The sequence below is a fragment of the Triturus cristatus genome, chromosome 2_2 (assembly GCF_964204655.1).
Source record: "Triturus cristatus chromosome 2_2, aTriCri1.1, whole genome shotgun sequence".
Classification (NCBI taxonomy): domain Eukaryota; kingdom Metazoa; phylum Chordata; class Amphibia; order Caudata; family Salamandridae; genus Triturus; species Triturus cristatus.
This window is the reverse complement of record NC_140582.1, coordinates 150,214,162-150,234,168: the sequence shown is the minus strand read 5'-3', so window position 1 is coordinate 150,234,168 and position 20,007 is coordinate 150,214,162. Positions and strand designations below refer to the sequence as shown.

The 20,007-nt window shown below is 42.9% G+C and overlaps 1 protein-coding gene across 4 annotated transcripts in view; it reads right to left on the bottom strand.

Moving 5' to 3' along the window:
* The window catches only part of LOC146861982 (phospholipid-transporting ATPase ABCA1-like), a 3,104,259-nt gene that overhangs the window by 1,298,282 nt on the left and 1,785,970 nt on the right, over nt 1-20,007 (bottom strand). For all 4 annotated transcript variants that reach the window (XM_085641135.1, XM_085641137.1, XM_085641136.1 and 1 more), the window contains exons 25-26: nt 4,860-5,062; nt 4,726-4,774 (exon numbers count right to left, since the gene is read on the bottom strand). In XM_085641135.1, the coding sequence (XP_085497261.1) occupies nt 4,726-4,774; nt 4,860-5,062 (252 nt within the window). The remainder of the gene's footprint in view (nt 1-4,725; nt 4,775-4,859; nt 5,063-20,007) is intronic.

The window sequence follows — 20,007 nt, the reverse complement described above, 5'->3', positions numbered from 1 at the left end:
AATTTGGAACTCGTTTTTTTATGATATCTCCCACTGCTGCTAGTGAACCTCATGAGAGTTTAAATTTGAAACCAAAATGGCTCAATAATAGGTCTGTCTTCCATTTCTACTTAGCAAGTAGTTCTAATGATGTTGTAAATGTTCCTGGCAGGGGGCTCAGAGAGCGGCAGAAGGGGCGACTTAAGGCAGTACACAGAGAGCTGGAGGTGGGAAGACATACACAGAGGCTATGTCAAGAGGCAAATACTGGGCAGGGGCACACAGAGGTACGGCAGGAGAGCCCACAGCGCCTGTACAATGGTGGAACCTCACAGAGGGGACACAGAGCCCATTGAGGGGTTCTAGTAAGGCAGGGGCACACAGAAGGGCTACAGTGGGATGTGGGGCAACTGGGTGGGCTGCAAATGCTAATGAGGGTTACACCTAATGGGGGTGGCATGGGATGGACGGGGTCAGAGTAGTAGAAAGATGGACTGTTTGGGGAGAAAATGGCATAAAAAAAGCCTGAAGGGGTAGGATAAGATAGAAGACTAAGGGGCAGCAACCTGTGGAGGCTACAAAATGGTAAGAGGCACAAGGACAGGTTGGCACAGAAAGAGGTTTCAGAATGGTGGGATTCATGCAGAGCAGTTGTAGATGGGAGAGAGATAGGTCTAAATGACAAAAGGATGAGCAGACATCACACAGAGAGTTTTCAGTGAGAAGCCAACATCTAGCATTGAAAGTCACTGGGGCAGCAACCTAAAGCTCTTCCATGCCCTTCGTCGGGCCATGAGCAGTGACTCCTCTGGTGGCAGACAGCAAGGAAGAGCTTTCAGGGAAGGAATAATGTGGGAGGTAGCCATTGTATAAGGAAAAGAAGGGTCTGTTGGTATACTGAACACAAAATGAGTGAGAATCTGTCACACTTGTTTAGTATTCACTGTTGACTGAATGCAAAGCCTGTGCAGGTAAGTGCAGGCTGCTGGGGGAGTTTTTAGGTCTTGCCTAGGCAGGGCATGCATGCTCTTTCTTTGAGACATGCTGTATCCAGAATATGGGCTTGGAGCTCTGCCTATCTTTTTAACTGGCTCATGTGACTGTTCTTCTTAAATGTTTCTTCTTGTATGGTTAATGTGTTTATCAGACACTCCTTTTGTACTGTTGCAACCTACCATGAGGACTAGCCCCTGTTACATGTGATGTTACATTTGTTTGTTTTTTATCAGTCTTTCAGCACTCTTTTTTTTACTGACTTTTTCCTAACTCGTGTTGGAGCCATGACAGCAACACACTTCCACGACTATTACAGTGTCATTTTTAGTTTTTAAACACTCAGTTCATGCAAGGGCTTTCATAATGTTTATGTGCTTTGTTTGACATATTGGCATTCCCCATTGTGTTTCCTTTCACCATTGTTTTAGTGACAATTATCATTTATTTACTTTCTAATTTTTTAAGGCACAGTTTTACCAACGTGTGAATTGGAACCGGGTTTCAAAGTTCCAAATTAGCAACTCTGGATGTTATGCCACAGCCTCCCTCCTGCTGGGCATAGGCATCAGTGTGTTTAGCTGCAACTTTCCTAATTATTTTTTTCCCACTTGGAGCGAGCTGTCAGCGGCAAAGCCTGCTTCCCCGGGGCTGTCCTCCTAGCCTCCATGGTGATGCTCTTGCCCATTCATTCCTTTTTACAGCCCTGTTGCAAGCTTGTAATATACTAAACTGAAAATAAATGTTTATGAAAGTGCTAATTTGCATAGAATTAGATGCACTGAACATTACTGCTAATAATAAATGTTGCCAAATGTAACAAAAAAATATGTTGTCTAATGATGAACAACTATTACCACTAAACTGCTAAATCTAATTAAGGTCCACTAAACTCTCACAAAGGCAGAGATTAGCAAGGCAAGGGTGAGATTCTCTGTTCCAGCAGGGACTGGGTTCCGTCATGCCTGGTATTGCTGCATATTTATTAGACCACGCAGCCGTTTGTTCCATGTTCTTGTGTGTTTCTGCTCGTCATGATCTGAATAGTTGAACTCGAGGTTTGGAGTTTTTGCCTGGGCGTTGGAACAGGCCAATAATAAACTCTTGAGATAATGCAGCTTCTTCTCCCTCCTGCCCCTAGAACTAAGGATTTTAGACTCGTCCAGTGCAAGAAGTTGCACTCAGGGAGCATTCATTGGCATTGATGTTAAAGGAAGCCATGCTGGATGCCTTTTGGATGGCAAAGGTGAATGGAAAAGAGTGAGAAGGTGACTTAAACTGTTTATCCTTTCGGGTACTTTAAAGTTGCAGGTGAGGCGTGGTCTGAACTGGGGCACCTACCTCGCCCATGTTCAAGCTGTGTGAATCAGAAGGGTAATGAAACTTGAGGGGGCCCCCCTGCAGGGTACATGGAGGGGCCCCCTCTGGCCTCAGTCTGGAGCTCTCCGGCCAAAGTGCGGTGCGGGGGGGGGGGCAACCCGTGAGGTTGTGGGCCCCCCCACACGCAGGGGCTGCAGGGGCCTGTGTTACGCCCGTGGTGTGAATAACTTTTCTTCCAAGGCGAGCATGCTAAAATAAAATGCCGAGTAGTGTTTATCTAGCTTGCCTAGCATGTAAGAATGTGCCATGTGGAGACAGCGCAGTTCACTCTATTTTACACCATATCAGTGCAGTATTCATGATTTTAATAAAAAATAATTGTACTATTTTAAAAGAAATTGGCAGCTGCTTTCAGGCATTACACTGCTAATGTACATTTAGCTCTATCACTTAGTTCGGAAGAAACATCAGCCTTCCCAATGCATTGTGTTTAAGGTACAGAGTGCTGAACTGGCGATTATTTTCTCAAATGGCATTGCTACAGCTTGTTACATTCAGGTCACCCAAAACACAGTGTGGCACTAACAAAGATGTTGGCAGGGCTTTGAAAGGGGTTAAGCCATTGGAGGCATCTGGGCCACAGTTGCAATGGAAGAGTCCCAACCACGCTGGGACTCTGGCGGTCATACGACTATAGGATTGACATATTATACCAACACATATTCCATCTGCCAACACACCCAAAATACATTCACACAGTCAGCATCTTCCACCACCACACCGACCATCATGAGCAAACAGAACCAACATGATAAACCAAAATACCCACTATGAGACAGCAACACATTAAAACCAAAAGATTGAAAAAAGTAATGAACTCCCTAAAAAAAGTAAAGTTGAAAGGAAGTTAAAGTTGACTAATATGTTAACCATGGCTTCCCAATGTATATTAAAAGGTCATGAAACTAAAGAGTTAAGGTGCTACCTTAATCTTGTCTATCAACCCAACCACACTAAGTCAATCTTGGCTCCAAACTCTGCTATCACTTGAGAAAGTTGAAAATGATGTATGCTTGACAGGCTCAGTTACTTTGTTTATAAGACTGTAAAAGGTTATTTGAGGCATGACTACATTTTTGGAGTGACACTAAACAGCGCTGGGAATTAATGGATGCGACAGTGCATGATAGTGCACGTTTGCGTGCATGGTGGTTGCTGTTCTTCTGCGTAATGGTGGATGTGTTGGCATATGATGGTGGCTGTGTGCGCATACGATGTTATCAGAGGATAACCACAGCTGTATTGTTTGATGGTGGGTCAGGTGTGTGGGACTTCTTGTTTTTGTATTGGCATTCGATGGTGGATCAGTCATATATAATGTTTGGTTTATGGACATATGATGGTTGATGTGCTAGCATATGATGGAGAGTTGGTGTATATATGAAGGTGGGTACTTTGGGATATCATAATGGGTATGGTGTTTTATGATGTTGGTTGTGTGGTCATATGATGTGGGTGTTGTGATCTAGAATGTAAATATTGATCTTGTATATTGTGTGTTACTTTGCTTTTGAAAACCTATTTGATAATGTGATGAATATATGCTAGGGAGTGAGCGTTAAGGTGGACGTAATATGGCGGGGTTGGTAGATAAGTAAAGAATAGCACCTTCACTTTGAAATGACATGACTTTTAACATATTAGTCAAGCTGAACTCCTTTTCAACTTTTTAGGAATGTGTGTGATGTATATATATTACAACCAAATTGGAACAAAACTTTGAAGCTTCGAGAAATTTCAAAGAGCGTGATACTTATATTGTCAAGAACCCTGCCACACGGGGGAAAGGTGACTAGGCTCTGCTTAGGCAACGCTTTTTTAGCTGAACAAACTACAGGCCGTGGTGATACTGTGGCACTTGGTTCGCAAATCTGCACCAAGCAGATCTATATAGAGTGTGCCTGAGTCATCCTGTAGCATATATGTTTTTCAAATAATGTAACATAATTACATGATTTCTGATAGCAATGCAATCATTGTCTCTATGGTTCTCCTCTAGTGCACACTTCCATGCAAAGAAACGCAAGTGACACTTAATAACTCTGTTCAGGCAGATATGACGAGCTACTTCTAGCTTCATTATAATAATCAAATAGGGTTATTATATGACAGTTTGCAAGCCTAAATGTCCCATAATTTCATGCATGGAGGCCGTGTTATTCTGCAGTTTCCTTCAATATCATGTTATGCAGAAATCTAGTCTGGTTAGTCATCAATAAGTTGCCGTTGAAACACCATACCATTCGTAGAACATCCTTTATTTTTCATACGTACAAGTTTGATATTATTACTCAGAGGATGATTTGCTTAACAGATTGGCAATAATGGCAATGAAATGTTAAATTAAAAATCATATCACTAAAAATGTCTTACTTGATATCTCTTTGTCTACTCCAGTTTCCTCGGCAACTTTTAAAAATATCTGAAAATACAAGCAAAGAACGTTATGTGTACGAGGGTCCTTGGTATGAAGCATTTAATAAGTAGGCATTTCATAAATACATCACCTCTTCAAGGGTAGTGTCTGAAACGCCATAGCTGGAAATGCCCAGGTTTGAAAGCTCCAAATCCAGGTCCTTAAACAGATGCACAAATGACCCGTCTTGTGCCCCTTTGTAAGGCAGTATATATGTGATCTCTTGGCCAATGTCCTCTACCAGCTGAGCTTGTGGAACGTGTTTGTGGATGAGGCCTGTAATGGCTGCCACATCTGTAACAGGGAAATTGATTTCTAATTAACTCATGGCTAATTATATTATTGCATATAAACAGCAAAAATCAGAGATAAAAAAATACATCTATTTTTGGAAACAAAGCACATACACCAGCTGGAGTTTTAGAACACGCTAATATTTTTGGATGTTCCATTCTAAAAGTAATAGGAACATACCTTACAAAGTTTAATGCAGAGCAGTTGGAGTCCTGAGTAATGACAGAATGTGTGATAAAACGTACCAGGCCACCAAAAACGGTTTACTTTCTCGACTGGAGGATTGTAAATAAATAAGCTGAATATTGTTTTGATAGGTTGCAAATCATTCTCATTGTTTTACTTTGAAGTGGAGGAACGTTAAAGCAAGTTGAAAGGTATTGTGGGGCATATGAGCAAGCTAGCGATAATAAATTATCGCTGCTTTAGCGTCTGTTTTTGGACGAAAAGTGGCGATAATTTTATCGCTTAATCAGCAAGGTCACGCTAACGCGTGATTCCTTGCTTTAGCTCCCTTTCCCATAACGCCCACCTTTGCATCTCTAATGAGATGCAAAGTGGGCGTTCCGTCCCAAAATAACTGGAGAAATGTCGCTAACCGACATTTCTCCAATTATCAAGGGAATCGCTAACAGGCATAGTGATAAGAAAAGTTGCGCTAACCACAGTTAACGCTACTTTCCTTACGCCTGCTTTCACCCTGACTTAGCCATTATGTCCAATGTAAGAGGATATAATGGCTAAGTATGCCCTGCCTTATCAGCAAGCTAACGCCAAAATGTGTGAGATTATCGCTGGATTTCCAGCGATAATCTCCCTTTTGACTGTTAGCGCGAGGAATTTTATCACTTTTGAGATAAGCGTTGCTGATAACACGCTAGCTAACCGATAAAATTCCACGATAGCCGGCGATAATTATCCTAGCGCTAAGTGCGCTTAGTGATAATTATCGCCGGCCTTTGCTGATATGCTCCTGTATTTGTATTTACATGGAGCATTGTTACACCTTGCGAGGCCCCAAGTGCTTCAGTTAGTTGGCAAAAGTTAGTAAATTTGGTAAAAGTTTCAGTCTGGAATAAAGCGCTCTCCTTCTTAAGTGATTCTTGCATCAGACGCCAGCGGGGCAAATTTACAAGGAAGTGGCAGAGAGTGGCGATAGCTTCCTTGGCTTAACGCCGTGCTCCATTACTTCTAAAACACAAGAGACACCTTCCTGCACATAAACAATCAATGACCTTTTGCTGTTTCTATGTGTGTTACACAACGCAGCACACATGGAAACAGGAAAAATGATGCAAAATTAAACATTTCTCCCCGTTACGCCAGGGTAAGACCAGGTTTTCCCTAGTCTTCATTTTGGCACTGCCCCATATTTACGCCACCCTTGTAAATATGGGGCAGCATCAAAATCAATGATTGTTGCGGTGAAACGCCGTCCACAACACCCATTGCATGCCCCTTTCACTCTAAGTATAGCTTGAAAGGGTGCTTTATTTACAAGGCAGAGTTAAGCCACGTTAAGTGGCTAACGCTGCCTTGTAAATAAGGCAAAGCTCCTATTGCCACCACAACGTCAGAAAAAGTGACGTTGTGGGGGCAATAGGGGCTTGTAAATATGCCCCAGCATGTGTAAGAGGGTGTGATGAGTCACAAAAGCATCAATGTGTGTCAGGCAGTACACAGGATGCATAACGCATGGAAGTGGCAGAAAACACACTGATTGATATTTCTGTAGTTGGCTCTGTCCTTGGAAGATAAGTACAGCCTGTGCAGGTGTAATTCAAATGTTGCTCAGAAGGTCAATAATCAAGGCAGAGGGCATGTTTAATATGCTATACACTGAAAGCAAAGTCTGTCATAATGCACCACCAGTCATTCATTGGTGGTGTCATCTAAAACCGTAAGAGTCTTGAGTTATAAATATCTTGCTCATGAACATCTACATTATAGGCTGTTTTGTTGTATGTTCTAACGAAAATAATGCTTTACTTACAGTTTTTAATTCAGTCCACCAGATGTTGTCCAAGGCATAATTGTAGCATTGACCTGGAAGACTCTCAACCTCTTCTAGTCCCAGCTAATCAGCTCGCAGTTCATAATCAGACACAGCCTCTATTGTCTGAAACGTTGTATACTATGTCCTGACTATGCACAATATTGCACTGCACGTTAACTAGCTGGAGGCTCGGCAAATTTAATGCAATTGGTATATTAAAGCGCAATATTAATAATTTGTATTGAAAGAGTGTGAGAAGGGGCATAACGGCTCATTATAGGATTTTCACACACCTTGCCTTTAGCTGTTTTGCACTTGGTCCTGATGTGTCCTGAGAGTTGAAAGGAGAATAGAATCCAATGCCCTCTCCTAGTATTACTCCAGTTGCCTTGCAAGGTCAACTTGTCTCCAAAAACACGAACATAGAAAAAGTCACCAGGGCTAGATTGGAAACCAAAATCAACCCTAGCAATAATATTCCAACCAGTCCCACATTTTAGGAAGCCATGACCAGAATGATGCTTGGTCATGACAGCCTAAAAAGTACCCCATAGCCAGGAGCCCACCAAAGAAACATCAGAGTATAAGGATGGTCGCGCACACACACACACTTCCAGAACACCTTCTGCCTGCCATTCTCAAAAGGTCAAATAGACCAGCCAGACGGTCAGTAGTATGCTTTGCAGTTTGTAGAATTTCCAAAGTAATTATGTAAATTGCTAAGAACATGGAAGACTGTAGCTGTAAATACATTTCCTCTATTTCAAAATGGCCCAAAAGTTGAAAATGTTCATAGAATTACTTGGCATGGTGGGAAAGAGACATGGTTCTTTGCTGGGATTTCAAACGAGCTTGATAAGAACTTAAAACCAGGGCTGACAATGCCAAAAATTCGGGCTTAACTTAGGGGCCGATTAGGATGACGGAAGGCCCGCTGCCGCCAGCCGTGCAGTGGCGGGCCCTCCACCATCCAACTGGCAATTTCCCACAATCGTTCCGTAAGCGCGGCGGGTGCAAAGACCGCCCGCCACGCTACCACCACCGGCAATCGTCACGATTGCCTGGTGGAGAAGACAAATGCATGTGAATGGTGGCGGTGCCTAGCAGGCACCGTTCACCAGATCACAATGCTAGCCTCAGTCAGCCTTTCCATGGCGGGGGAACCGCCATGGAAAGGCTGGCGGGGATTGGGTTTGAGAGCCTGTTGCGGGCCCCCCTTGTTTTGGGGGGAGGTGTTGCTGCACTGGGGGGTACCCATGGTACCCCCATGCATTTCCCTGTACTGAGTGACAGGCACCGTGTGGTGCCTGCCACGTATTTAAGGGAAATGCACAGCATCACATTTTAAAACTGTGTACGGTGCTGCAGTCAGCAGCAACGTTGGCAATGTTAAATGGCCGGAATGCGCCTGCCATACTGGCGGGCGCATTGTAACTGCAGTGGTGGGACCGCCGCAAGACCGGCGGGTGGTCCCAAACAACGCAACAATGGTCGTACGACTCATGTCCGCCTGCCACCGTAAGGAGCCCCTTAATGTGCCTAGTCTGTCACTGTTGATTGTAGGTACTCAGTAGCCATTCATACATCCACTCTATCACTCATCATTGTCCTCATGTACTTATTTGTTCTTCCACCCACTCGCCCATCAATAATGAAATACACACACAAACTCAACAAGTATTCGCTAGATAAATGAAACAAATAAAATTAGAAAGAAGTGCAAACATGGCGAGCATATGCAGATAAATAACATGTAGCTGCAGCTCAACTAACCATAAAATATTGCTAGAACAGACTGCGTCTGAGGGAGCAATTTACAGTTAGGGATGGCTCCACTGACAGCAACAGGCGCGGGGTAAATCTGGCATAACGGGAACATGCTGCGCCATTAAACTCCCTTGGTGACAACTTGGACTCATCAAAGTAGAAAATTGCATTGGCTGCCTGCACATCCTCGTTCTTATGCAAAGCAGGTGCTAGCATCAGATGTATTTACAGGCCGCCACATCTAGGGGGCTGTTCTTTTGACAGCGTTCCAGAGACATGCAAAGCCACGACAATAAAGCCCGCACTCTGCATAGCATGTTGCTGCATAGGTAAGTTTCAGAGTCAACTTCAAATCAAGTGGATATTTTCGAGATTATGAGCACAGGGATGACAGCACCAGAAAGGCCAGTCTACAGAAGGAGGATTACCTATCCACAAATCATGCAGAGGGAATATGGTCTAGAGGCTACATTCTTGATTCTGTTTGTCTGCACAGTGGTGCATTGCTTGTGATGGTGTTGCTTTCTTCCGAGGTAAGCGCGGTGGGGCGTGGCGCGGGGTGTCGACAGACGACAAATTTGGGCAAAATAAATAATTAAATGACTCTTATTCCGTTATCTGTTGATACCCCCCGCAGTGCCCCGCCCCACCTCACTGCTCTTACCTGCACCTGCCACTGCTGCCATACATGAGGATTGCGTGGTCTATGGAACATGATTTAACCATGAATCAGAATAGAAATATTTCTTAATGTGTGACATTGAATCATCTCCTTGTAGGTGCAACCTCTGGATGTGCAGACAACAGTTCTTGCTCATTTTAATCCATGACTAAGCCATCCAGAATAACACATGGCATGCCATGCTTACCGATGGGGGCAAACCTTAAAAGACTCTTAATCTGAAGAAGGGTGTGCAAAAAACATCCCACTCTCCCTCTGCCCATTATGGTATTTACACAGGATTAAAATGTAGTGGCTTTACTTGATACTTTACTATGGGATCAGTTATTCAAAGGAAGTAGTTCATGATGCCTACACCAATGTGCAGCAAAAGTCAATCCACCCAGTGCAAATGCCAACCATTATCATCATAATAACTTTATTTCAATCGCCAAGAGCATGAAAGTACAAGATATATAAAAGACCCATAAAAACATCCTTACAAAGGCGTAGTGCTAGTCGTCGGAGAACAAAAAGATTTGTGCACTAGGCTCATAGCATGAAAGTGGTTTCACATCTAAGAAGTCCTTTTCCAGGGAACTGCTACTGGTTACAGTTGTTTGGGTAATTATACATTTCCAATAGATTTCTTTTTAATCTAGCTTTCGCAAATGCACGAAGCACATCTGGGGAGTACCCAAAAAATTCCAGCCCAATTTCCCCAGAAACAATTCAATGGAATTCAGCCATGAGAATTTCATTACACATGTTGGGGTCATAATGTCTTTCAGTCCCACACAGTAGTGGCAGCCAGAACGGATCTGGGGCGGTGGGTGACCAAGGGGGTAAGTAGGAATAATTGGAAAAAAAGAAAAATTAACTTACCTCCTCGCCGCTCTGTCCCACGTCTCTCTCCTCCGACGAACAGGAAGCAGGCAGGCTCCCCTGAGCCAATCACAATGCTGCAATGCAGCGTTGGGATTGGCTTCCATAATCCAATCACAACGCTGCAATGCAGCATTGTGATTGGACTGAGCATTGTGGTTCGGCGCTCAGACGGGGGACTGGTGTCCTGTGCATGTTCTCCATGTAGGCTGTAATGCAGCCTGCATGGAGAACATGCTAAAGTGTGCATTACTGTTTGGCCGGCCCAAGAAGGCCAATAAAAGCATCATGCGCACTATAGTGTGCTCACCACTCCTCCCCTGCGCAACAGGGAAGAATAAAATGAAAATAACATTGCATTATTATCATTTTATTTTTCCTTTCTTTGGGCAACACTCCTCCACCTTTGCAGAGGATGCGGCACTGCCACGCAGGAGGAGCTTAGCACTACTGTCGACTACAATGAGTTCCAGTATACAAGCATTCTGCCCTCAGCTTTCTGAATGATGCATCTTTCCAACCATAGCAGTGTCATCGGGGTTCTTGCTAGTAATCCTAAAAGACATCTTATTGAATGTGGTAAGAATTTGGGTGTTAGCAAATCCCCATACTTCACAACCATACGGGGCTGCGCCTATGACCTTAATGTTGTAGATTTCAAGGGCAGGAGCAACACTCCTTGAGATAGTTTGCCTATGGATATTGGCTATAGAAGCTGTGAGTGAGATTTCTAGAGTTGCAAACCCCAGTTGAGATTAGGCGTAAGCAAATGCCAACCATATATAGATGACCTTCTGCATCCATATCTATTAATGAATGCTCAAGAAAAGTGTTTTAATAATAAAAAAATTATTATTTTAATAAACAGTAATTATTTCCTTGACATTTTCAAGCCTGTTACCCAAACTTCAAAATAGCGTCTGTGCGATAAAAATATACACTAAACGATGAAGCAAAAGAAAAAAGACATTTCATAACATAAACAATACGATGTTGAAGTATTAACATAATGTAAATTGATACATAGTAGTAATGATTTTTTTCTTTTCACAGGCTACTCGTAATGTCACAACTAGATTCTAATAGAATTAGGGACAGGTAGTTATCACGTTTTCACACACCTACGAGTATAAAAAACTAAATTTTACCCCTGTAGCTGCTGATACTTAACCGTGTTATTCTAGTACCATCAGCCATCATCAACGCAACAAGAACAAAATGCATTTATGCAAACTGGCAACAATGATAAATGTTATCATAATTTGAAATTAATTAAAGGACCAAGCCTGCGAGCTAAACAGATGTGTATCGTACATTACTGTGGAATGTAATCATACATATTTCAATTCTATGCACACGAGAGTATCGGAATTAAAAGAAGAGGGAGAAACTGTTTTCAAACTGTGAAGGTGTTCCACTAATCAGACATCTTTTAGAATCAAACTTAAGACTACCAAAACAGCAGTAATCTATTGACTTAAAACTATCCTATGAGTTACAGTAAAGGTCATAAAAAGCGATTTCATTGTTACTCATAAAATACTTCCTCTGAATTAAATTAATGTATCTAGCGACGGCCACAGCTGCATCAAACATGTTCACAGAGAATAGGTTAACTAGGGCTTCCCTACGCAAAGTTATACCATGACTCTTAAAACTAGGGTGAATATATGTTTTTGCCTCTCAGTTAAAATAATAGGCAGTCTAAAACAGAGGAATTATGCTGAATTTAATACCCAGTTCACAAACGTAGCAGTCATTGTTTGAACGAATCCTTGCTTTTAGACCTGGGATTCTCCATATTGGATCGATTGTTATGCAGATGGCTAAAATTCTGTTCTGTATCCCTTTGTAAGAAATTCTGGTCAAATAGGGAAACACACTTTCTTCACCAAAATATTCAGGAGAGTGCATCAACATTTTTTTCAGTGATAGATAAATTCTATGGGCCTGATTCACAGAACTAACTTAAGACAAAATCCTAAACTTACTACCATTTTGGTATTCACAGAAGAGACTTACTCATTTTGGTATTCACAGAAGGCACTTACTCATTTCGGTATTCACAGAAGTTAGGAGTCCTTTAATGCGGGGAAAATCGATTTTCTTGCCTAATAAAAACGGTTCCAGGCCATTCGTATAAGTTAATAAAAGGAAAGGAGCTAAAATACACCCCTGCCGAGCTCCTTCGGTTGAGGCAATAGGCTTTGTCCTTTCGCAATGTGGTCCAAATCTTATGGAAACAGGTGTATTGGTATGTAGCCTTTTTAGGAGCAGGATTAGTGCACTTTCAAAACCTATTTCTTTCATTAGTGCCCACAATTTCCCCCTGTTCACAGTATTGAATGCACAGGGCAAGTCCATGAAGGCAAGGTGGATAGAGCCACTCTTTGCCTTCATGTACGTGCCCATGATCAGGGACAAATTTAGGCACTGCTCTGTTGTTCCCATTCCCCTCCGGAAGCCATACTGTGTCTTTGAGATGATCCCCTTACTAGTTGCCCATGACTCTAGTCGGGCAAGAATTACCCTACCCAGTACTTTAGCAGTAGAGTCAATAAGGGAAATAGGCCTATAATAGGCAGGATCATTTGTGTTCCCTTTTTTAAACACGGGTAAGGCAATGGCCCCTTTCCAGGATACTGGAATTGGACCAATCACCACCGCTTTAAAAACTTGTGCTAAAAGGGGTGCCCAAAGATTTATGTTTAACTTTAAAAGATCTAGTGGAACTCTGTCTGGGCCTAGAACTTTCCGACTAATTCCTTTAGCGAGTGCCTCCCCCACCTTAGTCACCGTAAGTGAGGCACTAAGCTCAACAGCCTGCGCCATATCGGCCTAGAGCTCCTCAATAAACATCGACAGCTCCCTACCATTTGGGTTAAAGATAGGTGCAAAATGTAGTTCCCAGGTATCACCCAGGATATATGACTCCATTTTTCCCGCTTCCTCAGTGAATTGGGGTCGATTGATGATGGCCCTGAAACTACTATCTCTAAGAGCACTAGCTCTCTCCAGGTCATCCCATGCTATTCGCTTCAGCTCCTCTTTTCTTTCACTGATGGTGGTTTTATATAAGCGTCTTGTGCATTTTATTTGTTCTCTGTTACGGGGGTAAGTCTGGAAGGCGGTTTTTAAGATCTTATGGGCTCTAGAGCATTCTGCATTAAACCAGCGGCTCTCACGGTACTGCTTGGGCCTAGCTGGGCATGTTAATCTGTCAGCTACATTAATGCAGAGCCATTCAAAGTTCTGTACAATTGTGGATGAGGAAGAGTCCTGCTCCAAACAATCCATGATCAGGTCGAAATTAGAACTAACTATATCCTCCTCAAAAAGTGTTGGATTTATTTTTCCCCAGTTTACTCTTACACCTTTATTGCGATTAATCAAGCGACCATCCCCCCCTGTAGTTCTAGCTATTACATCAAGTGAAACAATTAGTGGGTTGTGGTCTCTCACAATTTCTGGGTCCACATGAAAATCGTGCACCAGTCAATAGAGCTTTCAATACCCCCGCCAACAAAGGTAGGACAATGGACTGAAAAACTATTAGTCAGACTGTCCAAATTGTTCTAATGATTATGGTATTCGGTGCCTCTCCCTGCAGGGTGTGAATAAAATGCGCCAAAGGCTGATCATCTGTGTCCAAGAGACCACAAACTCTATCATTACTGTATTCACAGGATGTACAGTTAAAATCCCACACCCATAAAACACATAAAGGTTGCCACATCCCAGAAACATTAGCGATTTCCATTTGCACGGCTTCTATAACTTGACAATTCTTTGGGTCAAAAATATTATAGTACCAATTTACAAGAAGGTCTCTCAGCTGGAGCATGTTAACAATCATAATCAATTAAAACCACTGAGAGAATCCTACACAACAAACTTTTTTTGAACCAAATCTGACTGAGAATAAGGTTACCAACCCTTCCTTTGCCCTCCCCGACAATGATGCTATGGCAGGCACATCAAAGGCCTGATAACCATCCATCTCTGTACTTTCTTTAGCCCACGTCTCCTGTAGACAAATTACATCGAATTCCCTGATGTAGTCCAGCTAAACCTCATCTGTTAGTTTCAAGTGAATACCTGTTATATTCCAGGAGATTCGCTGAACTGGGGGTATAGGGTGGGCCAAATCCGCATCCGGTGATGTGACTAGTGAGACCAGTGGACTGGCCACAGGTGTTTGTAGCGACCCCTCCCCCAGACACCTATTTTCAGGTCTTGTATTTGCAGCCGCCATACAAAATGCCCGGTTATTCATGTTCTCCTTTCCAGAGGGACCAGCGGAATTTATAATATGGTAATGTGGGGCTTTATGTTGCCTCATTGGTCCCAGCTCCCCCTACATCACCATATAGGTAGCCTTTTATGTTGTTATCTATATACCCACCAGATTTTCTAGTTAGTCAGTCAATCTCGGTTAGGTCTGAGAGTGCCTCATACCTATTAGGGTGAAAGGAGGAGGGGCTCATAGGGGCATCAATTAGCTCGACTTGATTATTAATTAAAACTTCCCTTATGTTTTCAAGAAGTGATACTTGTTTTCCTTGCTGTGAGCAGAACAAAACTAAAGCCGGCAACAATGGCTGAAATGTTGTTTGAATGAGAAAGAACCTATTCAGCATCTACAGCTCAAGGGAACCTCCTGCCTCCCTTTGCCTTGAGCAATCTAAGTAATGTTCCAAACTGAGGACTATTTTGGCAAACTGACCTAACTCCATTGGCTGAAGCGGTTGCTGAAACTGTTAATAGATGAGCAACTCCACCCTTGCTCTGTGACAGAGGGAGGAAGATAATTATGAAAGGCACTTAGAGGCTCATATGGCTAATTAATATTTAGACTTTTACAGTTCTGAGGTTTATCTGGAACAGAATTTAACATTTGCGCCTAAACAGAATGTGTGGAAAGTGCATTTTATATGGTGTGGTTGTGTGACTTCCCTGTGTAATACACTCACAATACCGTCTTGGCTCGTTTGTAGCTTAGCTCAGACCTGGGTAGCTGTGGCTTCAAGTAGTCAGGCTCCAACAAAGTAACAAGTGCAAAGCCTTACACGAATGAGAAAGACACACAACACAAAAAAGACAGATGCCAATTTATAAAAATAGACCTTATTTTTATGATTGTTTTAGACAAACAAATTCCACCAGATGGTTACGGATTTATAGATTTTTAAGTAAAATGTAAATCACTACATTTGATTCAAAATGTAAACAAGTATTAGCAACTACCCCAGTTTGCGGAAACTTAGGGAACTTTGTAAAACTTTTATAAAGTTGTGTTTGCGTACTCTGGCCTACTTTGCTTGACCAACTCTGACAGTAAGCAGGGGAAGGGGGGTGTTAAGGATTGGTAGGAACAGTCAACTTGTCACCAAAGCAGTCTCAAGTCCTGTTCCAGGTTTTATGGGTGAACCACCATAGACTTCAATGTAGCGCACTACTGCAAGGGATCCCGATTGCTGTGGGATACTGAGGATGCTGTATGGTCGATTAGGGAGGGGTTTCCTGGGGCTACTCCTCGGCCCACAGTCTTGGAGGCTTGACTTGTGCCATAGGGGTCATGCTCCTTGAAGTCCTTGTGGGTTCATTGAAAGTCCAGCTGCCGCTGGACTACTGATCTCCGTTCACAACAAAAACAGCGGTTCCCTTTGGTAAGGCTAGTGTCCATTTTGTGTGACTGAACTGCACTCCGATTACTCTCCCGGGTCTGACAAACTCGGATGAAACATTTGAGCTTTGAGACTTGGTCTCCCAGACTGAACATTGGAGCTCAAGTGACTGTGGCTTCTGATTAGCCAAGGCGGACTTCTTCAGCTTTTTTGTGGACCCGGAGTTGTACCAGGAAGTCAGCCAACTGACTCTGAGTTCACCCCTTCTGTGTTGGCTTAGAGGCCAACTTTTCCACGAGCAGGGTACCACAGGCACAGTCCTATCTTTGCTAGTCCAGGAGCAGGAGGTGTGGTTCAGTCTTTGGTGTAGCTTTTCTTTGCCAGGTCCAAGGAACAGCAGTACAGATGCGACCTGAGGTTGTAGTGCCACTGGGACCATATTTATGCCCAGAAAGTGCCTAGAGAAGATGCAGCCATTACTAGTAACGAGCTACCAGGTCCCACTCCCACAATTGATGAACTTTGTTATTTTTCCTTTTGTCACCCTAAGTGGGAAGGATATTCCCAGATGTGGGTTCCTTGCTCGCTGTGACACTGGATTCAAGCTAGCCTGGCTGATGAAGGGGTGATACCCTGAAACTGGTCCAAAGATGATTAATTCTGGTCCAGGGAGGACCCAACTTGATAGTTTGGATTGGACTGTCCCCATGAGGAGCATAGTCTAGACTGATTTGCATATGCCTGGTCTAAACTGGGGTGGCGGGGTGTGTAAAACAATGATGCATTAAACTCAGATCTTTGTGACTGGGGCAGAATGTTTGCATTGTTCAGCAAACCGTCCATCATTTGTTATTTTTGCTTTTGGCGCCTGAGTGCGAAGGGTACACCCAGACGTGTGTCCAGTACACACTGTGCCACGGGATTCATGCTAGTCTTGCTGATGAGGGGTGTTACTCCGAAACCGGTCCCTAGAAGCTTGTTCCCGGTCTAGGGAGGACCTGGCTTGGCTGTTGTGGGTGGACTGTTCCCATGAGGAGCAGGGTAAAGACTAATTTGCATATGGCTAGGTCCAAACTGGTGTGGCGTGGTGTGCATAAAAAACAATGGATTAAACCCAGATCTTTGTGACTGGGGGGGGGGGGATGTTTGCATTGTTCTGCATTCCGTCCATCATTTGTTCTTTTTGCTTTTATAGCCCTAAGTTGGAAGGGTATGTCCAGGCATGGTTCCCATGCTCACTGAGCCACTGGATTCAAGCTAGCATGGCTGATGAGGGGTGATACCCCAAAACTGGTCTCAAGATGTCTGTTTCCGGTCCAGGGAGGACCTGCAGTGGCAGTTGGGGAGGGACTCTTCCCGTGAGGAGTAGGGTGAAGACTGATTTGTATATGGCCTGGTCCAAACTGGTGTGGCATAGTGTGCAAAAAACAATAGATTAAACCCATATCTTTGTAACTGGGGGGGTGAATGTTTGCATTGTTAAGCATTTCATCCATCATTTGATCTTTTTGCACTTTCTAAAAGTGGCATTTTCAAACATGCAACTTAAAAACCAACCTCACTAAAAGATGTATTTTTAAATTGTGAGTTCAAGCACTCCAAATCTCTATCTCTTCCCAAATGGAAGTTACACTTGTAAGAGGTTACAAGGCAGCTCCAATGATACCCTATGGGAGAGATAGCCCTTGCAATAGTGAAAAATGAAATTAGCAGTATTTCACTATCAGGACATGTAAAGCACACCAGTACATGTCCTACATTTCAATTACGCTGCACCCTGCACAGTGGGCTACCTTGGGTCTACCATAGGGGTGCCTTACATGTAGTAAGGGAATGTGTGGGCTTGGTAAGTGGGTGCACTTGACAAGTCGACATGGCAGTTTAAAACTGCCACACAGACACTGAACTGACATATCTGAGACATGGTTGCAGGGCTAGCCATGAGGGTGGCACAATCCGTGTTGCAGTCCCACCAGTTGCATTTGATTTACAGGCCCTGGGCACACACAGTGCACTTTTCTAGGCATTTATCAGTAAATCAAATATGCCAATCATGGATAACCAATTACAGATACAATTTACACATGGAGCACTTGCACGTTAGCACTGGTCAGCAGTGGTAAATTGACCAAAGTGTTAAAACCAGCAAAAACGAAATGCTGCACACAGTTCAAAACAGGAGGTCAGAAGCAAAAAAGACAGGGAAAATGATCCCAAAGATGCCAGGTCTAACACTCGTCTTAGAATGGATATTTTCTATCGGCTAATTAGCTTCCCCGTAATGAACGACGCCCATGTGATCACATGTCAACTCAGAGTGCTATGCATGTAATGCTCTTCTGTAAAATGTATACCAGCCAGAGGAAGCATTACATCATTCCAGTGTTGAGGTCTCCTAACTTTTTACAATGTCGACCTGCATATCTTCTTCTACAGGCCCTGCCCACCGTGAACATATGTTGCACTATGTCAGGCTACCTGTGGGTGGTGATTAATGCCAGAAAGAAACTGTAAACATGTGTAATAGTGTTCTTATGAACTGGATGGTGATTAATCACAGAAAGAAACTTCAGCTATGTGCGATAATATTTTATGGTTTATTTTTAATCTTTGTGGTTTATATATCTGTTCCAAGATTTTCAAGGTTTTGGGATTAACTGTATTGTGCTTTTATGATTTTAAAAGAAATCGAATAAAGTGTTTAAATGAAACACTAAGTTCCTGTGCCATTTGGGCCTGATTCACAAAGGTAAACTTTTACTTTACGGTAAGTTTACCAATGTTTTCTATTCACAAAGGCCTTTTAACGGTAGTATCTTTATGACTGCAGAGTCTCCACACATACAAAAGTAGGACTGACCTATCTTTTTATGTGCGAACACTCTGCAATCCTAAAGATACTGCTCATAAAATACCTTTTTGAATAGGAAATAATCCTAAACTTACACAAAAGTATAAGTTTACCTTTAAAAATCATGCCTTATAACTTTAAAACTACACAAACAGTTTTGGTCTACTCTCAAAAAGGACCCTTTCACCATATATTCTACATATGGTTCTGACACATTTAATTTACATCTGGTCAGCCATTTTCACACTACGTCTCTATAAACAATACTCTACGAGACAACGTGCCACTCCTCTCCACTGTGCAACATGTCACTCCACTCTATGACACATCACTCCACTCTTTGACACCCCAATCCAAGCCACAGCAATCCTGTCCACTGCATGACACTCTATGCCACTCAACTCAACAACACGACACGACACTCCATTGAACAGCATTTCACTCCAGTCTACCTCAAGCCACTTCACTCTAACACATGCCACTCACCTCTAAAACATACCACTTCACTCTTCACCACTCCACTCCACTCCAAACAAAGACACAGTGTGACACATCAGTGTATGACATGTCACTCTACTCTATGCCACTCCACTGTACAACACACCACTCCCCTATCCATAGCCTTTGTTCAAGTCGTATTTTCATTTCCTTCTCTTTTGTTGATCCATTGAGGAAACTTAGCTGTCATTTCTCTCCCTAACATCAAATTCACAGGACATTTGCCTGTGGTTGAGTGATGATAGGCTCATAGGGTGGAATTAAATACAGTTTTTAAATGGAAACTCTTGAGAGTTGCATGCTGTACTGCTTTCTTTAGCGTTCTCCTAAAACGTTCAATGAGTCAGTTGGCCTGCGGCCATAAAGGTGTACTCTTCTGATGCTTTATGTTTAGATGCTCCACAAAATTCTTGGATTCTCGACTTTTAAATGGTGGGCCATTATCAGACTTCAAAATGGCTGGAACACCCACATTGGCATCTAGTCTCTCAATGGCTCGTTTGGCAGTTGTGGATGACAGATTGTCGATTAATGGAAAACGTGAGTACTCGTCCACAGTTACCATCAGATGAAGTCCATTATCGAGTGGACCAAAGAGATTGATGACTATTCTCTCCCATGCATGCTTAGAGAGGCCTGACATGTTAAGAGTATGTTGAG